Source organism: Vombatus ursinus, unplaced genomic scaffold, assembly GCF_900497805.2.
Source record: "Vombatus ursinus unplaced genomic scaffold, bare-nosed wombat genome assembly UNPS02004677.1, whole genome shotgun sequence".
In the NCBI taxonomy this organism is placed as follows: domain Eukaryota; kingdom Metazoa; phylum Chordata; class Mammalia; order Diprotodontia; family Vombatidae; genus Vombatus; species Vombatus ursinus.
Window position 1 is genome coordinate 1,609,488 of NW_020944455.1, and position 17,358 is coordinate 1,626,845.

At 43.2% G+C, this 17,358-nt stretch overlaps 1 protein-coding gene across 1 annotated transcript in view; it reads left to right on the top strand.

The window, feature by feature from the left end:
* The window catches only part of COL4A5 (collagen type IV alpha 5 chain), a 202,363-nt gene extending 198,049 nt beyond the window's left edge, over positions 1-4,314 (top strand). The window contains exons 49-51 of the mRNA XM_027839100.1: positions 220-334; positions 1,545-1,717; positions 3,283-4,314. Of these exons, the coding sequence (XP_027694901.1) occupies positions 220-334; positions 1,545-1,717; positions 3,283-3,364 (370 nt within the window). The 3' untranslated portion in view covers positions 3,365-4,314. The remainder of the gene's footprint in view (positions 1-219; positions 335-1,544; positions 1,718-3,282) is intronic.
* Positions 4,315-17,358: the final 13,044 nt, after the last annotated feature.

Consider the following 17,358-nt stretch of genomic DNA (forward strand, 5'->3'; position numbering starts at 1 on the left):
CAGAGCTAAAGCATTGGCTCTGCCCCACTCCTTCCCTGATCTCCGCCCCCCAGCTAGTAGCTTAGGTCATGTGGCAGTAAGTATGATGCCATTTCCCATAGTTTGCGTCCCACTTCTCTTCAGACCATTGTGCCCTCCCCTCCTTCCCCAGGAGAACCTTCTTCCAGGAGAAGGCAGAGTGTGGCCCAGATCCTGACCCAGACTATTGTTCTCTTCTAGGTGCTCAGTATGTGAAGCCCCAGCAACAGTGATTGCCATTCACAGTCAGACCACGCAGATCCCTCATTGCCCACGGAGCTGGGACTCTCTCTGGATTGGTTATTCCTTTATGATGGTATGGAAAAAGTGGTTTTCTTTTATATTTGTTAGTCAGAGAAAACTGTCTATTCCTTGGGTCTGTAAAGTCTCTGAGATGGGTAGTGTCTGATGTATAGAATCCCGGCATCAGCTAGGCCACTGGATTCCTTTGGGGAGGAGTGTGTATGTGTGTGTGTGTGTGTACACACACACATTGGTGTACAATCTATGTATTGGCTTGTATGTCAGGTAAGTGGCTCCCAAGCCCCCTGGGAGGGCCTATTAACATGAGGAGGGAACAACTTGAGAGGGGAGAGGCAGATTTAGGCTTGATTTAAGGAATAACTTCCTAACAAGTAGAGGTCTCCAGACCTGAAATGGACTGCGTCAGGAAGGGGTGAGTTCCCCATTACTGAAGATATTCAAGCACTGAGTAGAGAATCATTTTTCAAGGATATCAGAGCGAGGATGCCTGCTTCCTTTAGGGGCTCCCTTTCCAATGTAAGGTTCTGTGGTTTATATCACTATAGTCTTCATATGTCCATATATGTGACTACCTCTGTAAAATTAGATTATAGCAGGTTTTTGAAAGTGCCTAACAACTGTAAAGAACTATAGACGTGGCCTCTATGATCGGAGGACCTAGAGCTGAAAGGGACCTTAGAGGCTCTCTCATCCAGTCCCCTCATTTTACAGAGGAGGAAACTGAGGCCCAGGGAAGCGAAGGGACTTACTCAAGGTCTCACACAGGAGCCTAGATCTAGACCTAGAAGGGACCTTTGAGGCCAAGATTAAGTTTTGACCAATATATAATAAATATTTTCACCCGTAACGTTTATTATCGGCAATTGGTACACAGTGGGGTAAGTAAACTAATTTCCCCTTTTGATCATAAGAGCCTAGATTTAGAGCTGGGAGGGACCTCAGACACCATCTAGCCCAACCCCTTTCTTTTACAGGGGAGGTAACTGAGGAGGCCAAGGAAAGGGAGGTGACTTACCCTAGGTCCAACAAGTCTTAAGTGGCAGGGTGAGGATTTCAACCTACTTGTTCCAGGCTACATTATGATGAGTTACTAGAGACAGCTCATAGCTCAGTGGGGGATGGCATACCATCAGCTCTTTGAGAGAACCCCTGGGTGTGGCTTTTCTTCCTCAGTAATTCAACCTGTCAGGTACCCCACGGGGTAGATGTGGTATAACCATGAGGGCCGAATTGGGACCCATTGCTTTATGCACGTTTTTCAGCACATGAGTGCTGGTGCAGAGGGCTCTGGCCAGGCCCTGGCCTCTCCTGGTTCCTGCCTAGAAGAATTCCGTTCAGCCCCCTTCATTGAATGTCATGGATGGGGAACTTGCAACTACTATGCCAACTCCTACAGCTTCTGGCTGGCAACTGTGGAGGCATCAGACATGTTCAGGTGAGGCCCACTTGCCTTCAGGTCAAAGGTTGTGAATGCCCATCCGAGTTGGTTAGAAGGCAGGAAACCCAGGGCTAATTGTGTCTTTATCCAGTTTGCACTGGCTTAGGGGGTGATGGTTTCCTCCCCACAGTCCCAAAAAAGCAGAGGTAACTCATACTTTGGGGTTTAACTTTGGCCGTTATGTGGTATGCTTAGTAGTCAGTCTTTGGAAGGTAGAGCAAAGAGTGGGCTTTGGCTGGTAGTGCCCAATAAGTCAGCATTTGAGCCTGCCTTAGAACCAAGGCTTTTCAGAAAAGAGACATCTAGGCAGAGCACAGAGACAGACACGTTTGCAGAGAACAAAGACACACACACACACACACACACACATCACCAAGTGCCTGTTATCTACCTCCACTGGAGAGCTTGTAGGCATCTCAGACTCAACCTGGCTTTACCCCACAACCCATCCTTCTTCCTAACATACCTGTTGCTATTGTGGACACCACCATCCTCCCAGGCACCCTTGGTATCCTTGCTTCAAGTCTTGTCTCTTTCCAGTCCATTCGTAAAACAGTGAGAGAGGGATCAAGAGGAGGAAGAGAGGGCAAGAGAGACAAAGGATGGAAAAAAGAGAGAGACAAAAAGGAGGGAAGGAGAGGGAGAGATGTGGGGGGAGACATAAAGGAGAGTGAAGGAGAGATGGAGGAAAGGAAGAGATGAGGGGGAAGGAAGGAGAGATGGAGGGAGAGATAGAGAGGGAGGGAGAGGGCAAAAGGGATGACATTTGGTGATGGAGAGAGATGAGGAAAGGAGAGGGAGAGAAATGAAGAGACAGAAAGAGGAAGAGAGGGAGACAGAAAGGCAGGGAAGAAGGGGGATGGAGAGAAAGAAAAAGAGGAGATAAGAAAAATCCCCTACAATGCAAGAACAGAGGAAAGATGTACCCAGCAAAGAGAGGCACACATAAACATAGCAGTGGACAGAGACCTACACCCACAGTGGAGAAAGGGACACACACACACACACACACACACACACCTGCAGCAGAGGAAAGAAAGAAGGAGACCATGGGAGGAGTAAAGAAGGAGAAAGAGGCAAGCATGATAGGAGCAGAGAAAGAGGAGGGAGATTGATTCCAATTCACGGAAGCAGACAGCAGAGGAGAGAGAAAGACCAATACAGGAATACAAGGGCAGGGGAGAGAGCCAGACAAGCAAATGTGGGAAGACATGTAGGCACGGGTGCCTGGGTGGGGGGGTGGTCATGAGCACACACCTAGGCACAAAGTGGGGAGAAGAGAAAAGCAGTGTGCACACAGAAGTAGAGGGGAGAAAAGGTGTACTACTTGGGGCAGGGGAGGACAAGAGGGAAGATGGGTGCTCCTGAGGCCTTTCAGTGGTGAAAAAGCTTTGTTCCCTTTGCTTACTACATATATAACTTGGAGCAATTCCCTTCCCCTGTCCGGACCTCAGTTGCCCCATATGCAAAGTGCAGGGCTGGATCAGATCACCTGTAAGGGCTCTTCTCAGCAAATCTGGGATCCTATAAATCTGAACACTGTCTTGGTTCTATTTTCCCAGTAACCCACAACCAGAGACACTCAAGACAGGAGACTTGAGGACACGCATTAGTCGATGTCAAGTTTGTATGAAGAGGACATAAAATCTCGGAGAATTCTGGGGAGGAGGATGATATTTGTTTGAATGGAAAATTCCCAGGGTGCACTGTTTCTGCCCCACCAATGGTGCTACTATAAACAGCCAAAAAGAGGGCTGTTTACCGTCCAGATCCAGATGTACCTCTGTGAAATGCTGGAACAAGCCTTCTCCCTTGCATGTTTGACAAAAGGAACAAAGAAAAGAATGGACCTCTTAGACCCAGGGAAAATGCAAATGAAGACTGCTTTTGGCCCACAAACTAAAACGGCCTTTTTTTTAAAATCAGCTAAGACAAGAACCACATTGAATATGTTTAAAGTAACAAGACTGTAGTTTTTTTGGGGGGAAAAAACATTTTTCATGGTGCTACTAACTCTCCTATATCTCAAGTTATTAATATGAAAATGGTAAGCTTATTTCTCTGCAGAAGTAAGGAATATGTGTATTGTGTTCAAACTGTCAAGTCATTTAGATGTGAAGGCAGTGGAAGATGCCTAATCCCGCACAGCAGCCAGAGGCTCTAGCGGTGTTTGGGGGCATCCAGTGACTCTCAATTGTCGGTTTCTCTGTAGTTTTCCCATTCCCCTACCCCCTTCTGATGTGACTTCCTTTTAGAAATAGATGATTTGAGTAATTACTTTCATCAGGATTTGAAATGTTCATATAATGTATGATATGTCTAAAGATGCCTGTTGTCTTGCTCTGGAAAATGGAGTGATTTCTTCTCCTGGATCCAAAGCCCTATTTAGATGGCCCTCATGGCAAATATTTGCTCATTCTAGGCTGGATAGAGCTCCCTCCCCCCTCCCCCCCATTATTCTTTTCCCTCTGCTTCCCGCCCTAGATTCTTTCTGTTCTGGTCTGTGCTGAGCAGGAGCTGAAAAGCCAATACTTGGTTTCCACACGTGCTGTTACTTTACTATTATGATTTAAACACAATTTCAAATAAAGAGCCATGACATATCTTGTTTTCAAAGGTGTCTGTTTCTCACTTGCGCCCTTTCCCCCATCAGTCAGAGGATCCTAAGTCTAGAAGTAGAAGGGTCCTCAGAGGCCTTTGAGGCCATTCTGTGCATTTTGCAGAGGAGGATCCTGAGGACTGGGCAGGGGAAGTGATTTTTCCCACCCACAAGGTCCTCCATCTAGAGCAGGAAGGGGCCTCAAAGACTAACTAATTCAAGAATGCTCATTTTACAGATAAGGAAACTGAGACTCAAAAAAGTGTGGGTTTGCAGCATGCCCTTTGATGTAGCAATTTCATTACTGGGTCTGTATCCAAAAAGAGATTAAAAAAAAGGAAAAGGAACTATATGAACAAAAATATTTATAGCAGCTCTTTTCTGGGGGCAGAGAATTAGAAACTGAAGGGATGTTCATCAATTGGGGAATGGCTGATTGCGGTATGTGATTGTGATGGAATACTATTGTACTACAAGAAATGATGAGCAGGATGCTCTCAGAAAAACCTGGAAAGATTTGCATGAACTGATGCAAAGTGAAATAGACTGTGTACAAAGTAACAGCAATAGTGTAAGATGATCAGCTATGAATGACTTAGCTATTCTCAACAATACAATGATCCAAGACAACTCTGAAGGACTTAGGATGAAAAATGCTATTCATCCCCAGAGAAAGAACTCATAGTGTCTGAATACAGATTGAAGCTTACTTTTTTTTTACTTTCTTTATTTGAACCTGAGAAAAAATATCTGAGATTTGAACCTGCATTCTCTGACTCTCTGCTCTTTCACCTGTACCGCACTGCACCCTTATCAGTATTAGTTTTGACAAAGAATTCCATCTGATGTTTGAAAGAGGAAGGGAGAGAGAGAGAAGGGAGAAATAGAGAAAGAGAAGGAGGAAGAAATGGAGAGAGGAGAGAGGGAGAGAGAGGAGGAGGGAGAGAGAGGAGGGAGGGAGAGACAGAGGAGGGAGAGACAGAGAGAGGGGAGGGACAGAGAGAGTGAAAAAGAGGGAGAAATAGAGAAGGAGGGAGGGAGGAAGAGAGAGAAGGGAGAAAAAGGAAGGGAGAGAGAGAGGAGGGAGAAATAGAGAAAGAGAAATAATTTTGAAATAATTTTGTGTTTGTCTCTGTAGGTTATAAGCCCATGTGCAGATGGGCTGGTTACACATTTGTAAATGAACAGAAGTAAAGTGGATCATTTTCAAACCCATATGAATGTCAAAACATGTTGGTAGAAGGCAGATATTCATGCAGATGTCAACTTATCTGATCAGAATCCACTGGAAGGTTGTGAAACCCAATTAGACTTGGCTAACTTTTCACAGAATCACCAAACTACAGAGTTGGAAGGGGCCTCAGTGGCTACCTAGTTCTACCCTTACTTGAAAGAGGATCCCCTTTACAATATATCGAATAAGTGAGCATCCATTTTATTCTTGGCCAGCTCTAATTGTTAAGAAGTGTTTCTTCATAGCAAGTCTACATTTACTTTTTTTCAGCTTTTACCTGCTGCTCCTAGTTCCACCCTCTGGGGTCAAGCAGAACATGTCATCCATAGAAAAGTCCTCTTGGTACCGGAAGACACCTGTCCTGGCATTCCTTGTCTTCTCTTGGCCTCTGGGTCAATCAATCAACAAGTATTTATTTACTAGGGCAGCTAGGTGGCGCTGCAGTGGGTAGAGTGCAGGGCCTGGAGTCTGGAAGACGAGTTCAAATGTGACCTCAGACACTTCCTAGCTGTGTGACCCTGGGCAAGTCACTTCACTCTGTTTGCCTCAGTTTCCTCATCTGGAAAATGAGCTGGAGAAGGAAATGGCAAACCACTGCATTATCTTTGCCAAGAAGATCCCAAATGGGGTCACAAAGAGTTAGACATGACTGAAACAACTAAACAACAACATTTATTTACTATGTGCCAGGCACTGTGCTAAGCATTCAGGGTACAAAGAAAGGCAAAAAATGGTCCCTGCTCTCAAGGGGCTCGGTCTAATTGAGACAACATGCAAACCAACTATGCAAATAGAATAAATGGGGGAGGGGTTAGTCTTAGAGGGAAGGCTTTAAGATAATGGAGGACTGAGAAATGCTTCTTGCAGAAGATGGGACTTTAGCTGAGACTTAGGGGATCTAGGAGGAGGAGATGAGGAAGCTAAATGCCCCTAGCTCCTTCAACTGATTCTTTTCTGCCATGAAATTGAGGCCCTTCTCTCTTCTGGAAGACCTCCTCTGTATACTCTCCAGATTATCCATGTTCGGGGGTAGCTAGGTGGCACAGTGGATAGAGCACCGGCCCTGAAGTCAGGAGGACCTGAGTTCAAATCCGGCCTCAGACCAAACACTTGACACTTACTAGCTGTGTGACCCTGGGCAAGTCACTTAACCTCATTGCCTAGCCAAAAACAAAACAAAACAGAACAGATTATCCATGTTCTTCTGAAAGTATAGCTCTCAAGGCTGATTGGAGTACTTTAGGTGGGATCAGAGGGACTAGGATTCTCGGACACTCTTACCTTTCTAAACAATTCAGCTTTCTTGGCTGCCATGGCCACTGTTGGCTTGTATTGGGCTTGCCATCCACTAAGACCCCCACATCTCTTTGAGACAAACTGCCATCTAGTCATGCCTCTCCCATCTTGCACTTAGGAGGCTGTTTTGTGAACCCAAGTTTAAGCCTTTACATTTATGACCTGAATTCAAATCTGGCCTCAGACACTTACTACTCATGTGACTCTGGGCAAGTCACTTAACCCCATTTGACTCGGTTTCCTCATCTGTAAAATGAGGATAATAATAGCACCTACCTCCCAGAGTTGTTGTGAGGACCAAATAAGATAATAATTTTATAAAGCACTTAGCACAGTGCCTGGCACATAGTAAGCACTATACAAATGTTAGCTATTATTATTTATTCCAATTAAATTTCAACTTCTGAGATCCAGCCCAATGGCTGGAGGAAAGGGTGGGAATCATAATTGTTTGGGATCCTGACCATCCTCCAGTGTGTTAGGTATCCCTCCCAGCTTTGTGTTATCAGATTTAATCTGTATGCCATCTATACCTATATCCAAGTTACTGACAAAGATGTTAAGCAGTCTAGGGCCAAGTACAGAAGGAAATCATATAGCGTTCCCCAATCAACTAGCTTTGGCAACTCTGTCAAAAAGGGAAATAAGGTGAGTCTGGCATGACCTGTTCTTAATGAAGCCATGCTGGTTCTTTGTCATCATTCTTTCTATCTCTAGACATTCACTGTCTAGATATTCACTTTAGTAATGCACTGTAAAATTGTGTTAGAAATTGAAGTCGAGCTTACTGGCCTGCGACTCCACCCTTGCAGATTCCACTCTCCGCGCCACCCCCTTCTGCATTCCTGTGGTACCTCTCTCCTTCTCCAGAATCTTTCAAAGATCCTCCATGTCAGTGGCTCAGAGTCATATCTGCCAGTTGTTTCAGTGCCCAAGGATATAGTTTATCTATGCCCGAGGACTTCAACTCATCAAGGGCTGGCAGGTTCTCCCTTACTATCTCATTTTCCTTGAATTGACACACTCTCTAATAGCCAAACTTGTTTTTTCCATTCTTGTCCAAAGGTCATTCTCCTTGGTAGAGAAAACAGAGCAAAGTTAAGATTTGAGCAGCTCAGCCTTCTCTCTTTTGTCAGTCATTCTCATTCTATCCACCTTAAGCATTGGTCTTACTCCTCATTTTCTTTTTTTTTTTAATTAATAAATTTATTTATTTTTAGTTTTCAACATTCGCTTCTTTGTTTTTGGTTTTTTTTTTTTGAGGCAATTGGGGTTAAGTGACTTGCCCAGGGTCACACAGCTAGTAAGTGTCAAGTGTTGATCTGAGGCCAGATTTGAACTCAGGTACTCCTGACTTCAGGGCCAGTGCTCTATCCACTGCGCCACCTAGCTGCCCCTCAACATTCACTTCTACAAGATTTTGAGTTCCAAATTTTCACCCCATCTCGCCCCTCCCCCCACCCCAAGATGGCATGCATTCTAAATACCCCTTCCCCTAGTCTGCCTTCCCTTCTTTCTCTCTCCCCCTTCTCTTATCCCCTTCCCCTTCTATTTTCCTGTAGGGCAGGATAGATTTCTGTACCCCACTTCCTGTATTTCTTATTTCCAAGTTGCATGTGAAAATATTTTTTTTAAACATGTGTTTTTAAAGCTTTGGGTTCCAAACCTACTCCTCATTTTCCCTACCTATCCTTTTCCCTAATATATTCAAATAGGGTGGCTTGGGGGGGGCACAGGGTTCCCCCTCATTGTAGCACTTCAATCAGAAGCTAGATGGTCACTTATTGGGTATGTTATAGGGAGATTACTTTTCTGGTAAGGCTGTAATCAAGGGTCCCTGAGGTCTATTTCAGCTCTCAAATTCTGTGAAATACTGCTTTGTATTCACCTCAGGCAACTAGGTGGTGCTACAGTGGATAGTGCACTGGGCTTGGAATCAGAAAGACTCATCTTCCTCAGTTCAAATCTAGCCTCACACACTTACTAGTTCTGCGACCTTGGGCAAGTCACTTAACCCTGCTTGCCTCAGTTTCCTCATCTGGAAAATGAGCTGGAGGAGGAAATGGCAAACAACTCAAGTAGCTTTGCCAAGAAATGGAGTCATAAAAAGTTGGACTTGAAAAAAAAAAGAGGGCAGCTAGGTTGCGCAGTGGATACAACATCAGCCCTGAAGTCAGGAGGACCTGAGTTCAAATCTGGCCTCAGATCAAACACTTGACACTTACTAGCTGTGTGACCCTGGGCAAGTCACTTAACCCCAATTGCCTAAAAAAAAAATCATGTTGGTCAATACAGAAAGGCAGCTGAACTCAAATGAAATATAATAATCAATATAGATTCTAGATCTAGAAGACAGGATGAAACACTCCTTTCCTTTATCAGTTGTGGTCAGGGGGAGGGAGGAGCAACATATATGCTGTCACATATAGTCAATGCGCCAGTATATTTTACTTAACTATTTTGTTTGTTTTGAGGGAGGAAGGAGTTTATTGGGAAGCATGAAATGCATGCTTTTTTCAAACCAATAAAACATTTTTAAAAATCTAAGTTGATTTGTGAGTTCCCTGTTCATCCATATTGAATTCTTCAGACATCCTCCTATTTTCTTCCTCATCAAACTGGTATCTTCAGGACTGGATACTTGAGAACCTGCCATCCTTCCTTGCCTGACTTCCACCGTAGACTTTGACTCCATGGAATCCTACCTCTTCTTCCAGTTTGTGTTTAGCTTTCCTCTCCTTTATTAAAAATCTAGGAGAGAGTGACACTTTTCCCCCTCCCTTGCCCGCAAAGATTCCCATAATTTCACCCCAGCAATTGGTTATTCTCTTCTGGCAGGAATCAGAAACACAGTAGAATTTCTCCCTGTTAGTTCCTCCAACCTTTAAGAGATGAGATTGTCTTTAGGGAAAGCCGTGAAATTATTACTTGCTCCACTTTTGCTAAAGAGAGAGCACTTGAGAAAGAAGAGGTCCAGCTCAAGGGCCTAAGAGGCCTTTCTTGATTCTCCCAGTTGTTATTACTACTTCCCTCCAACACACACACACACACACACACACACACACACACAAAATTGCTTTGTATTTGTTTTGTTTCTATCTTTTTCTTCAGTAGATTGTAAGCTCCTTGAGGGCAGGGCTTGTTTTATTTATGTCTTTGTATCCCCAGTGCCTAGTACAGTACCTACCACATAAGTTCTTTTTTAAAAATATATTTTATTTCATTAAATATTTTACAGAAGTTCTTAATAAATGTTTCTTGAATTGCTGAAATGCTCCATCCATCATACCTACTACTATATCATGCTTCTGTGATAGTTTTGTGATCTTTTCCCCAAACTCCTTGTCCATTTCCTCTTTCTCTTCCAGTGGTCAGTAGCATATTGTGATGACAATACTGTGTCTGTTTCTGCATCCTCTGATCTTGAATCAAATGCTTTCCACCATGCTTGCCTTACAAGAATACATCCAGGATCATAACTAGTGTGGGACAACCACTGGGGTGGTTACTATCAGTAACGGCCAGAAGGAGGCAATTCACTTCTTCCCTGAGACAGAAGTGTTTCTTCCCCACCATATAGGCCAGGAACTACTATCCCCAGCCTCCTCAGTCACAATCCTAGGCCAGATTGCTGCACAGTGTGATTCTTCTCCCTTGCTTGACTGGAGGCTACTACCCATTGGATCCCATTGCCATTTTACCCCTCTCCCAGGGCTTGCCTCCTTGCCCTCCACCAACCGTCAGGAGGCTGTGGGCTAGACTCAGCATGACTGTCCTAGCGATTAGACTATTCTTTGTGCCAAGCTCCCTACACCCCCATCAGCATGTCTTCTTTCCAAGGCCGACCCCTCTACTTATATCCATAATCCCATCCCTTCCTGTCTTCTCTGGCAGCTTGACCTTGCACACATCCCCTACTTTTTCTAAACTTTAATCTCTTCCTAACTATCGGTTCCTTCCCTGCTACCTACAAGCATGCTTATGTTTCCCCTTCCCAATCCTGTGAAAAATTTTCACTTGACTCTACTATTCCCTCAAGCTATCATCAAAAATCTCTTTTACAACCAAAGCCCTAGCAAAAGTTACTTCTACTTCCTCTCCTTTCACTTCTAAACCTTTTGCATTCTGGCTTCTGACCTCATCACCCAATTAAAACTGCTTTCTCTAAAGTCATCAATGATCTTTTTTTTTTTCTTGGAGGGAGATAATATCTTTATTGTTTTTAATCATTTTTTTCAATTAGCAAGAATTTATTTTTTTTCCTTCTCACCACTTCTGTCTCTACTGGGGGAAGAAAAAAACAACCCATTTGTAACAAATAAGCATAGTCAAGCAAAACAAATTTCTATAGTTTTTGTGGTTTAGTCATTTTTCAGTCACCTCTGACACTTTGTGAACCAGTTTGGGGCTTTCTTGGCAAAGATATTGGAGTGGTTTGCCATTTCCTTCTCCAACTCGTTATACAGATGAGGAAACTGAGGCAAACAGGGTGAAGTGACTGGCCCAGGATCACACAACTAGTAAGTGTCTGAGGCCGGATTTGAACTCAGGTCCTCCTGACTCCAGGGCCAGTGCTCTATCCACTGCAGCACCACCTAGCTGCTCCAATAAACATAGTCAAGCAAAACAAATTCCCATAGTGGTCATGTACACAAATGTGTGTTTCATTTTCTGTATTAGCCCATTACCTCTCTAACAGTATGTAGGTAGCATTCTTCATCCTGGCTTCTCTGCACTTATGCTTAGTCATAATATCAATCAGAGTTCTTAAGTCTTTCAAAATCATTTGTTTTTACAATGCTGATGTTATAGTATGAATTGTTCTCCTGATTCTGTTTACTTTACTCTGCATCGGTTCATACAAGTCTTCCTAGGTCTTTATTTCTTACAGCAGAATAGTGTTCCATAACATTCATATGCGACCAATAATTGCCAAATCCAGTGACCTTTTTCTCAGTCCTTCTTGACTTCTCTGCTTTATCTGACATACTTGAACACCCTCTCCTCCTGGCTCCTCTCTCCTTTCTGAACACTATTCTTTCCTGGTTCTCTTCCTACATGTTAAGCTACTCCTCAGTTGCCTTTGTTGATTCCTTATCAATATTCTGCACCCTATGTGTGGGTATCCCTCAAGGCTCTGTTCTAGGCCTTCTTCTCTGTAGTCTCTTTCTTGTAGACCTCATCAGCTCCTGTATGCTCAGCTGGTATCTCTAGGCATGTGGCTTTCAGCTTTATTTGAGTTCCCAGTCCTGTATCACCAATTGCTTATTAGATAATTCAAATTGGATGTTCCATAGACTTCTTAAAATCAACATGTCCAGAACATAATTATCTTTACCCCCAAGCCCACCCCTCCTCCAAACTTCCCTATTTCTGTCAGGGACCCCACACTTCTTTCAGGTTTAAAAACTTGGAGACATGATGCAAGAAAATCACGAAAACAAGTCAACAGCTTGCTAAAGGAGACCTGAAAAATACTGAAGAAGATAACGCCTTAAAAATAGCCTAATCCAAATGGCAAAAGAGGTCCAAAAATCCAACAAGGAGAAGAATGTCTTAAAAAGCAGAATTGGCTAAATGGAAAAGGAAGTCCAAAAGCTCACTGAAGAAAATACTTCCTTAAAAATTAGAATGGAGTAAATGGAAGCTAGTGACCTTATGAGAAATCAAGACATTGTAAAACAAAACCAAAAGAATGAAAAAATAGAAAGCAATGTGAAATATCTCATTGGAAAAACAACTGACCTGGAAAATAGATCCAGAAGAGATCATTTAAAAATCATTGGACTATCTGAAAGCCATGATTAAAAAAAAAGAGCCTAGACATTATCTTTCAAGAAATTATCAAGGAAAACTGCCCTGATATACTAGAACCAGAGAGCAAAATAGAAATTGAAATAATCCACTGATCACCTCCTGAAAGAAATTCCCAAAGGAAAACTCCTAGGAATATTGTAGCCAAATTCCAGAGTTCCCAGGTCAAGGAGAAAATATTGCAAGCAGCCAGAAAGAAACAATTCAAGTATTGTGGAAACACAATTAGGATAACATAAGATTTAGCAGCTTCTACATTAAAGGACCAGAGGGCTTGGAATATAATATTCCAGAAGTCAAAGGAGATAGGATTACTGCTAAGAATCACCTACCTAGCACAACTGAGTGTAACCCTTCAGGGGAAAAAATGGTCATTCAGTGAAATAGAGAACTTTCAAACATTCTTGATGAAAAGACCAGAGCTAAATAGAAAATTTGACTTTCAAATACAAGACTCAAGAGAAGCACAAAGAGGTAAACAGGAAAGAGGGACTTATTAAGGTTGAACTGTTTACATTCCTGCATGGAAAGATGATATTTGTAACTCATGAGACCTTTGTCAACATTAGGGTAGTTGGAGGGAAAAAATTATATGTATGTATGTATATATAGATAGATAGATAGATAGATAAGAGGGCACAGGGTGAGTGGGTGATATCTGGAGAATAAAATTAAGGGGTGAGAGAAGATTATACTGGGAGAAGGAGGAAGGGAGAGCTAGAATGGGGTAAATTCTCTCACATAAAACAGACAAGAAAAGACTTTTACAGTGGAGGGGAAGTGGGAGAAGGTGAGAGGGAATGAGTGAATCTTATTCTCATCAGATTTGGCTTAAGGAGGGAATAACATACATACTCAATTAGGTATGGAAATCTATAGCACCCTATAGGAAAATAAGGGAGAAGGGGATAAGAGAGCAGGGGGATGATAGAGGGGAGGGCAGATTGGAGGAAGGAGTAATCAGAAGCAAACACTTCTAAGGAGGGACAGGGTCCAAAGAGAGAATAGACTAAGGGGGGGGGGGGGCAGGATAGGATGAAGGGAAATATAGTCTTTTTACAACATGACTACTATGGAAATGTTTTGCATGACTACATATATATAACCCGTATCAAGTTTCTTGCCTTCTCAATGAGGGTGGGTGGGGAGGGAGGAAGGGAGAAAATTTGGAACCCAAAGTTTTAAAAACAAATGTTAAAAATTGTTTTCACATCCAACTAGGAAATAAGATATACAGGCAATGGGGTATAGAAATCTATCCTACCCTATAGGAAAATAGAAGGGGAAAGGGATAAGAGAAAGGGGGGGAGATAGAAGGGAGGGCAGATTAGGAGAAGGGGTATTCAGAATGCATGTCATCTTGGGGTGGGGGGAGGGACAAGATGGGGAGAAAATTTGGAACTCAAAATCTTGTGGAAGTGAATGTTGAAAATTTAAAATAAATAAAGAGAAAAAAAACTTGGAGACACCCCCAACTCATCACTCTCTCACTGCCCCCATCCAATCAGCTGCCTTCACAACATTGCTAGCATGCATCTCCCTCTGGCCAGTCACTCTGCCACTGCCTTCTCTTAGGCCCTTATCACCTCTGGTCTCCTAATTGATCTCCCTGTCTCGGACCTCTCCACATAGGTACTAAATTGATATTCCTAAAGCATGGCTCTAACCATGCTTCCCAGCTCCTGACCCACTTCACTAGCACCTTATTGCGTCTCCCTCCTTTTAGCATTTAAAACCTTCCACAATATGGCTCCAGTTAACTATTCCTGCTATATTATCATATGTCACTCCTCTCACGCATTCTACACTTTAGCCAAACTCTCCTACCTCCTTAGCTCCTCATACACAACATTCCATTTGTCTCCAGGCCTTTGCAAGGACTATGCCCAGTTCTTGAAATGTGCTGCCTCTTCCTTGACCTTTTAGAATTTTTAGTTTCCTTTTCATCTCAGTTTAAGGCTTACATGAGGCCTCTCTGGACCCCTTTTTGATAGTGTCCTCTCCCAAATTACTTTGTGTACATGTTACATTTAATCATCAATACATATTGTTTGCCCCAGTAGAATGTAAACCCTCTTAGGGCAGGAGTGATTTACTTTTTGCCTCTGTACCCAGAGACCTAGCATGGTACTTCCCATGGCACATGATAAATGGTTGTTGAATAGTCTAATTGAATTGTGTAGTCATTCACCACTACTTATGTTTGCCTTAAGATGAAAGAATCCTTTGTTAAGGTTAGTCTTCCTAATCTGCTATGCTCTCGTCTCCTCCTTGACTGGCCAGATTTCTTATGTCCCCTTTCAGAGCCCTATTCCAGACTTATCCCATCAATTATCAGTGATATGGGATGACACCAAATTTGCCTCCTTGTGTTAGGACCTATAGTTCATCTTGCTCATTACCCTTCTTTGTGTATTTATGTATAGACATCTGAGGCCATGGGTTTCATCACTGGCTTCTTTCTTGGATTTTGTCTTCTGTGAACTTCCTGATGTCTCAGCTGCTCGTCATCCTATAATTTAGCTATTCTGATATCTAGCTTCTTGTAAATACATTTGTGTATACACATACATAGGCAGTTTTCTCCCTCATATTTCCTTTTCAGTTCAAAGCCCTTTTGCTTACATTTATAAGACTCCAGGCAAGTATAGCCTTATCAGTCCTTTACAAGTATACTATATCACTGGCCAGGAGCCTGTCATTCCTATATTTAAGTCATTGTCCAGAAATCCAAATCCCCTCCTCAGATACCATCTTCTTAAACAGCTGTTCCTTTCATAAATCTGCTTTTCTTTTCTGAATTCCTTGCCATACATACACAGCAGCAGTGAAAACACCACCTTTGCTCTAAAGGTCTCCAATTGCTTGCTCAAGTCTTTGTAATGTTCACTTGGGCTTTCTAGGTTCCTTCTGGCGGTATAACTTGTGTCCACGTTAACCACTGGAAGTAGACAGAAGTCTGCTATTTTGATAAGTCTCAATAGGTCTTGGCTACATCAGGAAGACAGTAGACTTCTCTTGTCATCAGGTCAGTAAGTATCTAAGTATCCTCAGTAGGGAATCAACTCCTCTCTCTTTCCCCTGATCCTTACAGGATTGATGGCTGGGAAACACAGAGAAACTAGTTTCCACTCCTGATTTCAAGAATAGCCAGTATTCTTTAAATGAGACTTCTTTGCAGGAGGAGTAACTTGTCAGATCATGTGTCCTGATTTGGGATTCAGAAACTATGGTTGTGCTAGCTCTAACACATGCTACAGATAAAGTCTAAGATGGAACCAAAGAAATACTGGGGAAGATCTCCAGTCTCTAAAAGGTCGAGCCCCAGGGTCCACCAAAGCTACTCTAGTGTGTTCACCAGAATCTACTCTTTTATTTTCTGTTGTTGCTATTCAGTAAGGCTCCAGGTTGAATCACAAACTTTTTAACACCCCAAAGGGACTGCTTAGTGACTTAATGTGGGTCTAGGCATAAGCAAAGACCAAATCACAACCAATGGTACTTTCTACATGATGCAGGGAAGACTGAAAGCTGCAGCTCCTCTGTCCTCTGGCCCTCTCCCCCAACTGCAGAGCCAAACACTCTAGTACTTGGTCCCTAAAGGCTGCCTGCTTCTGGATCAATGGCTACCTTCCTACCTGCTGGTCAAGCTGCTCTGTGGGCTGTTCTAGCTTCCCAGACATCTCTGTCTCTACTAGTGAGTTCCCTCTCTTTCTCCATTCCAAGAAATCATGCTGGACGCTTTGTCCGGAATCAGAGGACCCGGGTTCAGATTCTACTTCTGATGTTTGCTGCATGTGTCACTTTGGACAAACCTTAATCTTTCTTGGCCTCAATTTCCTTAGCTATAAATGAAGGGCTAAATGACAATAGAAAGAGTGGTTTCCTCAACTGTAAAATGAAGTTAGACCAGGTGGCCTCTGAGGGCCCCCCCATCTGTAGATCTAAGAGTTTACATGTGACCCTGGGCAAGTCACTTTCCTTCCTTGGGTGTCAATTTCCACATCTGTGAAATTAAGGAGTTGGACTCAATGGTCTCTGAGACATCTTCCAACTTTGGAACTCGGATCCTTGGGCACGACCTTGGGCAGGTCACTTAGCCTCCTTGGGCCTCAGTTTCCTCATCTGTAAAATGAGAGGGTTGGATCTTTGAGGTTCTCTCAACTCTAGATCTTGGATCTTCTAATCCTAACATCCCAGAGGTACCCGTAGCGTTCCCAAGACTTGAGAACCCCTCACTGGGGAACAACCTACTGCCATGTTGACAAATTGTATTCCCAAGTCCATCACAAGAGGGCGTGCTTGTTCTTGGAAAATAAGTGCACCAGCGGCAAGACTAAATTTTCAAATCTTTTTGTTACTGGGCTCTGGCTAGAGATTAATTTTCTAATCTTCTCTTAATGGAGTCATCCGGCCTCACCAGGTGAATAGCAAATAGTCAGAAAGATAGCTCAGCTTTCTAGGTCTGCACTCAGGAGCCTTCTTACTTTGGATCCAATGGCCCCAGCCTACTTTCTGGAGATGGTGGGAGGAGCAGTCAACCCTCAGAGCACTTCCTGGGGCCTCCCTACAGAAAGAGTGAAGAGCCTTGGGCCGCCAAAGGGTCGCATTGATTTCTTTAGCAGATCTCTCTCTCTCTCTCTCTCTTTTCTTCTTCTTCTTCTTCTTCTTCTTCTTCTTCTTCTTCTTCTTCTT